Genomic DNA, 10512 nt, shown 5'->3' on the forward strand with positions numbered 1-10512 from the left:
GTGGGCGTATGTTACCTTGCCTGGCAAGCTATCTTTTTAAAAATGACGGATTGGAATAATATTTTAAAAAGAAATAGAGAATATATCAAAGCTAAGAATAAAATAAAGACCCAAGTTGAAAATAACAGATTACAACAACTCGGATTAACGGAAAATCTACAGACTCTATTTCAACCCATATTAAAAAGTCAAGAAGATATTAAAAAGAGACTCGCTATAGAACCTTCACCCCATAAAGATCCACCGATTGAATATGGTGGTATTAAGACATTAGATGATATAAAACGTCTTTTTTCAAACCCTGACCCAGATTTACCAAAGAGCATTTCACCAATCATTGATGAAGTGGGGTTATTGTTTAATGGTTTTAGAATAAGATTTAGTGGAAATTCACCACAATTCAAAATCGACACAAAAGACTTTATATTTACATTAACGAGAGGATTAATAGATTTAATGAATGGCGAGGATGTTGAAATTGCCGATTACAAGGATTTAGTAGCATACTCAAAATTTCTACATGCGATCAGAAAGTCAGGACCCGAAACAAGAAGATTGAAAGAAGTTGATTTATATATAACAAAAGTTATTGAGGAAGAGGATGTAGATGATTATGCAGAAGATTATCCAATCATACAAGAAATAGAGGAATTCGATGATATGGTGGCATCTGGACAAGGTAAAACTTTTTTATCCGACAACAATGAGGAACTAGTTAATAGATTACGAGTAATATTAGCGGCCATGAAGGAAGGTCATAGATCGGACAGACAATACAACGAAGTCAATGGCATATTAAAACGGCTTTTGGAGAAAAAAATCATCACTAAAAAAGACTATATAAACGTCATTAAAAATGTCCAATAAAGAACAATTGTTCGTTATCACCTCGAATAAATCACACATCAAATTGTCTCTAGACTACGAGTATGAACTCAATCGCAATAAACAGTACGAACTGGGATTAAAGTATTTCTCCGTTTACAATTCCTTTAGAAACATCAACGACAAAAACAATCAACTAAAAATATCGACGGATAACGGAGTTACGTTCAAAACCATAAGCTTACTAGCGGGAAACTACGAATACGTAGCCATCAACGATTACCTATCCGAATACGCAGGAAGCGTGAACGGCAAAAACAATATCGAATTCGAAGGTAATTTGAATCTGAACAAAATAAAACTGATCTTGAGAAATAACAGTCAAGTCGATTTCAACATAGAAAATTCGTTGAATGCGTTATTAGGGTTCGATAAACGAATATACGCGCAATCGACATTGGCGACGCACAGGGCCAACATCGAGAACGACATCGACGTGATCAACATTCACTGTAATTTGATCAACGGTGGATTTTTCAACAAGCACAAACCACAAATCATATACAGCATACCTACTTTTACGGTACCTATCGGATACAGAATTATAGAGAAACGGTTTCAAACGACCTATTTACCAGTCAATTCTTTCATGATCAAAGATATAAATTTGGAAATCAAAGACGGTAAAAACAGGTTCATAGACTTTGGCAACGAAGAAATTGTAATTCAACTTCATTTAAAACAATCTTCATTCGCTTCTTGAATAGTAAGATAATCGAAATCATCAAATTAATAGTTTTCGTCAAAACTATACTCATCTTTGTCGTTGTAAGGATACATACTTCCTTCACTGTTTGGTGGTTTTCTTTTTACATTATTCAGATAACTTCTAAAAACTTTAGTTTGTTTATCATTTGGAACTACTCCATTGGTGAAACTTTTTTCCCATGGTTTATTAAAATCGTTCGACACATCATGTCCGCTTGCTAACTGAACGTAATCTTCTACACTTATCTTATCATTAGAATAACCTTTAAACGTTTTCTTTTCTTTTAAAACACCATCAGAAGTCAGAACGATGTTGTATTTGACTTTTGGTGCTGAATATAAACCAAATATAATTCCACCGTCACCGTAATCGTTTTTACCTTTGCAATAGTCTTTTTCGGAGACCAAACCAGCTCTGTTTAGTTTTTTCCAATTTTTGGATGAAATGTACAAACTATCGGTGTCGGTATAGTATTTTTTCAGGTTTATAAAATCCATTTATGACATGAATGAAATTGTTCATTATTTTTTTACCGTGAGATAAAACGAATGATCCCAAATGACTAGGTGTTAGTCGTGTAGATTTACTATCTTCGGTAGTAATCTCTTTTTCTTCAATTTCTGTTTCAACAATATATTGAGTATCATTAATTTTCTCATAGGTTTTAACGCGTGAATCAAAGTTGCTTCATTCCATAAATGTCTAGTTGTGAATATATCTTCTTGAATTGATTTACCATACAAGGAATTACCTAATAATTTCATGTAATTACTACCCACGATATTACCTTCTCGTTTATATTTATTTCTTAAATCTCTCAAAATTAAAATATAATCTCTATAGGGTGGAGTTTTATAATTTTCTTTGTAAACTATACCATCTAATATTCTAATAATTCGTCCACTGGCTTTCACTATTTCTTGAATATAGACCGATGTTAAAACGTCGTGACAGAAACCATTTCTGAACCTGATTTTGTTACCCGTTTCCTTTTTACCTTCTTTATTCGTGAAAGTGATTTTATCTTTAGTTGGTATCGGTTGGAAGAACATGTTTTTGGGATAGTCAAACCACACTGTTAAAATAGCTGTTCTAGGTCTGAATTTTTGTTTATTGAAGAGTTTTACAAATTCTTTTTCTTCTTCTGGTAGAAACGCTCTTCCACTTTCCGCTCTCGGATATTCACTGTCTAAATCCGACATGGCGGAAGCGTATAAACCGTTAGCATCAAATGCCATTAGTTTAGTACATTCTATTTTTTTAAGTCTCGAATGAACCTCCGTTTTGTCTTTTGTGCTTGCACTGTATTCTTTGTATAAATCAATTATGTTATTACTTTCTGTTTGTGAAATATATTCCTTTAATACGTTACAAATTTCATCCATTTTGTTCGTTTCAAATGATTTTCTATTTGCCGAAACTCTTCCTCCTTTAATAGATCGTCTGATAAAATTTCTTATAAAAGGATTAGTGTGCGAATAAACTTTTTCTATATTTTCTTTTTCGGTATGTTTCGCAACCATTCTAGTAGTTTCATACCATTCTTCTTCCACCATTTCTTTATCGTAATGATATAAATAATACCAACCCTTTAAAGATAAAGATGGAGCCGTTAGATTATTGGACATATTCTGGTTTACAACTTCTTTCGTGACTTGGTTGTATTTTATCAAACAAGCTCCCAAACAGAGAGTGTCTCTCTTGGCGTAAGGTTCCCATTCGTGTCTCAATTCCTCCCAGTTGTCTTGCGTGTATTTAGCGATATATACGTCGGCAATCTTTCTCAAATTCGCGGGGAGATTGGAAGAATTTCCCCATGCAGCCAAACTAGAGGATTCGTGTTGATAGGAAAAGATAGAATTCCTCTGGGTGTTTTTAAAGGGCAATGTGTTAGTTTTTTTGTATTTTTAAGCACGATCCAGTTGTCGAATCCACTGCCGTTATGAGAAATTAATATTAATCTCTTTCTATCATATTGACCTAAATATTTCAACATTTGATCTATACAATCTGTACCTACAAATAGTTCTACTACATTCATTAGTTTATCATAAAATTCTTCTGGAACATTATCAGTAGGATTTATATTTTGAAAGATATCTTTTATAATTTCTAACTTTTTTCTTAGTTTTTCTAAATTAATTAAGGTGCAGGCATAAGGAATTTCTCTTCGCGTGTCTTTTTCTGAATACGTTTCGCAATCCCAAGCGAAGAACGCATCATCACTCATACTTGAAAGCACTTTTAGTTTGAGGGGTGAAACCTGTGTTACTGCGTTATCGTCTCTACACGTTTTCCACACCTGTTCGTAATTGTCTTCTATTTCTTGAATTCCCAAACTTTTTTGGCTTCTTCTAATCAGACAGAAATGCGAGTTGTGTAAGTAAAAAACCCAATCTAATTCATCGTGAACGTCTCTGGGATGAAAATTTCTGTTTTTGGGATTATAAATTTGAAACGAAGTGTTAAATTTCTTGTTGAATTCCTTCTTTCTAGCACAAGTCATCACTCCTTTTCTATTTGCTTTTGAAAACCCGCTGATGTATTCTTGAAATTTACACGTTAAATCTTTGTTCAAAACACGATTGACGCATTTGATAAAACAGTAACCATCTGTAGGTATGTAACAATTTTCGTCTTCGTATTCATTTATCTTTTTAAGTAGATCAGTTCCTCCTCTACCAACTCTCGATCTTTTTATTTCTTGGAAATTGTCTTTCATTAAAATTATTTTTCCTGTAAAATACCAATCGGAAGCATCGGATTTTTTGTCCATATTTGAAAAGATATTGTGAAAAGTTTTGGCATTGAAACCGGGGAGTGACTTGTATTGTCTGTGATTCCCTTCCTCGACTATCTCTCCACCTATTTTAATTTGTCCTTTGAATGTTTTAAATTTATCAGAGATAGCCTTGATAACATCGGAAAATAGGGCGTTTTCTATCAATGTTTCATAGTGTTCGATTTTATTCATATTTTTATAAGTATATATTTTTGATTATTTCTTTATTTTGACTGCTGATATTTCTGTATGGAATTTGTCCAAAATTTCATTGAATTCTTTTAATTCTTCAACTGTTATGTTCTTGTCTTCTCTCGATCTTTCGAAAAAGATGTACAATTGATTAAGATACATATTTTTTAAGTCGTTAAATTAAGTGAATTTCCGATAAATGGAACCACGGAATATCGTATAGAACGTACTTGTTTGGCCTAGCATTATTATTTTCGCGGCTATTAAAAGTAACAACATTTACGCGTACTAACGACATTTCTTTTTTCGTATGGTCCTCTTTAAGATGATAGGAATATTTTATTTTTTCTTTTCGATGTTTATCTTGGCTCTAAAAATATAACCACCACCTTCAAGGATGGAGTCTTCGGCAAACGATAAATGCGCTATAAACTCTCTTTCTTGTTGACTTTTATGAACATCGATTGAGGTGTATTTTTCACCTAAAGCGAAATACAGTTTTACGTATTCAAAGTCTGTTGTTCGTAAAAACTCGTGACTGCTCGATTCTATTGAGCCGTGTACGTGTAAGTGTCGTGGAACTTTGACAATGTTGGTTGATGGTGGATTTTCCGTCTCCAATATCATATCTAAATCTTTGATTCCAATGTTATCCTTATCATTTTCTACTTCCATTTTGAAGGTGTCTACATATTTACCATTTTTCGTTTCAATTTCCTGATCCCTTTTATCAATCAAACGTATATTCTCTTCCAAATTACCATCATTGAATAATGAAATATGTTTGACGGCATTACCGGTTTGTTTGACTACTTTATTGACTTTAACCTTCATGGGAAACTCTATTTGAATCAGTCAATTACCTCGAAAAAGTAAACCCTTGCGTTTCGCCGATATCGAATACGTTTTTAGGTTCTCCGTCTACCTACTTGTATTTCTGCTTTGAATCCGTATTTGTTTGATTTATAAATTTGGTCTTTTTCATCGAAGACAGTGTCACTGTCGAATGGAAGATTGAAATAATACGACTTGTCCGTGACAATAGCTTCTAATTTGGTCAACTTTCTCTCTTGTCTCAAAAAATCGTCATGAATTCTATATACTAAAAGATTGACCTGTCCTTTAATATAATTTTTCATATCATCTCGAAATTTATTTTGAAGAAAGTTTTTAATCACACCCACTTCTTTTTCTAATTCGTCCGTGATTTTAGTATCCAAAGCAGTCAATTGTTGTTTCAACGTATCTTTGTCAATGGGAAGTGTGTTAATTATATCTTGAACATCTGATTTTTGCTTCGCGATCTTTTCGTTAAATTTGGATACTGAATTTTGTAACTCGTTTTTTTCGCGGTCTTGTCTAGTTCTGCTAGCAATTCGCCAAGTTTTCTTTCCAAAGCGGTAAGTTTTCGTTTCAATCTATCCTCCTTTACATTTGGGTTATGTATTATACGTTGGACGTCTATTTTTACCTTCGTAATCTTATCGTCTAATTTAGATATTAAATTTTGCAACTGACTTGTTTTATCCACTTGAATAAGACGTCTCAAACTCGTTAACTCTTGTTGTAGTTTGGGTTCGTTCACAAGATTTTTTAATATTTTGTCTGAAGTATTTTTTCACGTCATTTATTCTATTTTCAACATGGTCCTTATCTATTTGAATTGCGTTTATTTGATCCAGTAAATATTTCTTGTTCACAGCATCGTTATCGTTTCCTGGAAACTTTAAGTTAGTTATTTTGAAATTGTTCATATCGATATCCCCTTGTAAGGTGTCTTCGATTTGATCCACGAAAAAAGGTTTCGCTTTGTTTATAAATGTCGTCATGGGATTTTTAGATTCAAGAGGTAAAGACCCTAATCCAAACTTGTTTGCCATTTTTATTGAGTTAAATTTATTATAATTTCTTCAAACTTTTCTCCCAAACTCAACCGATATAAAACCCAAAGCGACAGCTGTCTACACAGCTTTTGTCCTGGCATTTGAATTTGAAACGTAGAACATTTGATTGGTTTGCTAGTCAATTTCGTAATCTCTTCAGACCGAAAGAATCAAAGATATAAAAGTTATTCGAAGAATCTTTGTGTAGAGCAGAGTGATGAACTCCTTTTTGATCCGAAGTATGAATGTTTGTGATGGCGTAAAATTTACCTTTCTTGTATTTCAGTTCATCAATTTCATCTTCCATGCAATAATAAAACGGTGAGACCTTCAATTCCTTGGCCCATTTTGCAAGTTGAAAATTTGTGGTCGTGTCTTTTCCGTATTTATCGAGAAATGCATTCATTTTTTAAGTTGATTTTTTTTAGGTGTTTTTCGAAGTAGGCGGTAAGTATTGCTGAAGACCCAATTGACGAAATATATACGTAGTTTGTGTTTGAAAACACTTGTATAACATTCTGATAAAACACATTCAATAATATTTTAAAGATAAATTTACATTTAAATTTAAAAAATCTTAATTTAAGAGAGCGTAAATGCTTGTCGACATCTAAATTTCTTAACCTTTCATCTAAATCTTCATTTTCGAGATTCATTTTTAAGAGTCAGTTTTTTTAAGTTCATTTTGATAAAACCTTCCTATGATTTGTTCTTTGTCTTGATCGATCAATTCATACGTAGGGTGCTGTTTACTTTATCAACGATGAATATCTCGTTAGTCCAATACCCGACGTAACCTTTCTGAAACAATGATTTATATTTAAAAATACGAACTTGATCTCCAACTTTGAACTTGGGTTTAATATTCAAATTACTAATCTCGTTTTCAAAGTTGTTTCGAGTGTTGACGGACTTTATGATATTCGGGTTATTAGAGGTTTGCGTTGGCGTAACACCTATAGACGAGTGTATTTTGTTATTGTATTCGTCGACAACAACTGGTAATATTTTAAGCCATTTTTGAGATTTCAATTCCGTGAATTTCTTGAATAATTTGCTTTTAAGAGTCCTGTTGAATCTTTCTATCACTACGGCCTTACCTTCGTTATTTCAAACCCCAGAGATTTCACATTTCTGTTGTAGAATTCGCTTCCTTTATCAACCCACAACTTTAGGGGTCGTCTGTCAGATTGTTTCATTATGGTTTCGAATGCTTGTTTGACAGTCAGACCCGATTTGTTTTTTAAGGAAAAGACCCAAGCGTATCTCGTGTATATGTCGATCACCGTTAAACAATACTTGTACCCTCTCTCGACTGGCATGTTGATTAAATCGGCTGACCAAATTTCATCTTTATCAAAAACTTTGACTTTGAGGTAATGTTTGTTTTTTCGAAATTCTTTGTGAATCTCGTCTGCTATGCCCATACCCAATTTCCATTTTGCCTTCAAGGGTTTTATGATAAGAGCCCTTTGTAATTTCTCTTTGAAAGTGGGATTGGGAATATTTTCGAGTTCGTCTATCATTTGTTTGTCTGCTTGGTGTCTGAATGTTATGTCTTTGTTTCTGTACAGTATGTCGTGTTTGAGCGCTGCTGCATCAACTTTATTAACGGGTTCTTCCCCTGGTTTGGGGAAGATCGTCTAAACGCAGATCTAACCTAGTGCCTGGACCTGTATAATTGTGCCCTGGGAGATGTTTTTCTCCGGGATATTTTGCCCATGGGAACCCACGAAGAGAACCCAATGACTTTTGAATGTCTCCCGCACCGAAATACGTTTTAGGAGGATGGACATTTATTAAAGACATATTTGTTCAATAAACACCATATATTTTTAATACGAAAGATTTAATACAAGGAGAAAACTATTCAAGCGATAGAAATGAATCATTAGATCTTTTGACTGCATCTACTCCTGAGGAAATTTGTTGTTTGAGACAAAATTGGCCACTTTGGGGATGAGAGATGTTAGCGCAGAGAAGAAACCATCTCCTTCGAATTTTTTTTGTTCGTGTTTTAAAATTAAAGACATTTTTTTTTTTTTTTAATGCGGCTATTTTATACTGTATTATTATAGTGATTCTTGTCTGTGGTTTGGGTAATTTATATGGAGTCTGTTATAATACAGTTTAAGGAGTATGTTATAATACATTTTTAACAGTTTGGGGGTAGTCTGTTATAATAAATTTTAACAGTTTGGGGAAGTCTGTTATAATACATTTTTAGCAGTTTGAGAGTCTGTTATAATACATTCTAACAGTTGTGTCTTTTCGGATATGACGCATTGATTACTTTAGGTTTTACATCAAAACAGAAAGCTCATTATAAAAGGAAAACAGAAATTTTAAATACATATCTTAATAAATTGTTTATATTTTTTCGAAAGATCCAGAGAAGATAAGAACATAACCATTGAAGAATTAGAAAAATTCAATGAAATTTTAGATAAATTTGATGTAGAAATATCATCAATAAAAGTTAAAAATTCCTAGTTAAAAATAGTTGCTTTAAAAATATGAATAAAATTGAAATTTTAGACAATAAAAAATTCATATCAATTAAAATTTTAGACGATGTTATTGACAAGATTATCTCTGATGAATTAAAAAATATGAATAAAATTGATAAATTCATATCAAATGAACTTTTTTACGATGTTATTAAGCTTATCACTAATGAATTTACAACATTTAAAGGGCAAATTGAAATAAATGGAGAGATAACTCAAGATGGAAAATACAAACAAGACATGAAATTTATAGGTTTTAATACCAAAATTTTGTCAATTTCTTCACTGCGGTGGATAATAAATCGGATGCCTCCTGGTATTTCACAGGAAAAATGATTTTCCATAAAAACAATTTCAAAGAAATAAAAAGATCAAAAAAGGGTAGTGGTGTTACCCTACTCAAAAAGATAAAAGAATACACGGTATAAATTGTTATATACCGAGCGATGGATACTGCTTTGTAAAGTGCGTTAATCGTGTTTTAAACGAAGACTACACGAGAGAATTTCAAGATTTCATCAACAGTTTTTCAAAATCAAACAGAAAAGGAGTTATGACAACTGCTAGAATCTGTGAATTCATTAAGAAATTTAATACTAATTTTCAAATTTATATGCCCAAACATAGACATTTTCAACCAAAGAAAGTAACCGAAGAATTAGATGGGGTATTTTATTTACACAAAGAACATTTCTGTTTGATAAGAAGAAATAACAAAACCTTAGGCATTAAAGAAATAGAAGATAATTACGATGAAAATGTATGGAGAACTTGTAGAGATGATAAAACGGTAATGCAAGTTTCACCTCTAAAACTAAACGTTTTTCCAACCATTCACGATGATTGTTTATACGCATGGGATTGCGAAACCTACAACGAAAATAAAGCCATGTTAAACAGAATAAATAATCTCTTTCCAGATTTAAAGCCGACAGATCCCATTCCAGAAGAATTTTACAACAAACTCATGACTAATATAGTAGAAATATTTGTAGGTACAGATTGCATCAATTAAATGTTACAACGTTTAGGAAAAATAGATCAGAAAAGAATAACATTAATTGCTCATAACGCTAGCGGTTTTGATAACTGGATCATGATCAAAAACGTAAAAAAAATTACACAATGCCCTTTAAAAATGCCCAGAGGAATTCTGTCTCTACCTTTAACTAATTCATTCACTGATGAAGATTTACAGAAAAAATGGAAAAGACAGAAAGAAATAAAGGGTAACTCTAATTATTTGCAAAATATTAATTTCATATGTTCCTATCAACACGAATCATCTAGTTTGGCAGCATGGGGAAATTCATCTAATCTACCAATGAATTTGAGAAAGATCGAGGATGTTATTAATGCAAAATACATTAAAGATAATTGGGAATCTTTAAGACACAAATGGGAACCTTACGCTAAAAGAGATACGTTATGTCTCGGAGCATGTTTGATAAAATACAATCAAGCAATGAAAAAAACTGTCTTCCAAAACGTTTCCAATAATCTAACGGCTCCTTCTTTATCTTTAAAGGGTTGGTATTATTTATATCATTA

At 32.4% G+C, this 10512-nt stretch overlaps 2 protein-coding genes across 2 annotated transcripts; both read right to left on the bottom strand.

The window, feature by feature from the left end:
• Nucleotides 1-2163: 2163 nt before the first annotated feature.
• On the bottom strand, nt 2164-4370 carry LOTGIDRAFT_155033 (hypothetical protein; the record flags this gene model as incomplete). The annotated part of the gene is made up of 2 exons (XM_009065543.1): nt 2164-3183; nt 3615-4370. 2 exons carry the CDS (start codon nt 4368-4370, stop codon nt 2164-2166), a joined length of 1776 nt encoding a protein of 591 aa, XP_009063791.1.
• A 537-nt stretch (nt 4371-4907) lies between these two features.
• Nucleotides 4908-5402, bottom strand: LOTGIDRAFT_155034 (hypothetical protein; the record flags this gene model as incomplete). Its single annotated transcript, XM_009065544.1, has 1 exon — nt 4908-5402. The coding sequence occupies one exon, from the start codon at nt 5400-5402 to the stop codon at nt 4908-4910; it is 495 nt and encodes a 164-aa protein (XP_009063792.1).
• Between the last annotated feature and the right edge of the window lie 5110 nt (nt 5403-10512).

This window comes from Lottia gigantea (genome assembly GCF_000327385.1).
Source record: "Lottia gigantea unplaced genomic scaffold LOTGIsca_7, whole genome shotgun sequence".
Lineage (NCBI taxonomy): Eukaryota > Metazoa > Mollusca > Gastropoda > Lottiidae > Lottia > Lottia gigantea.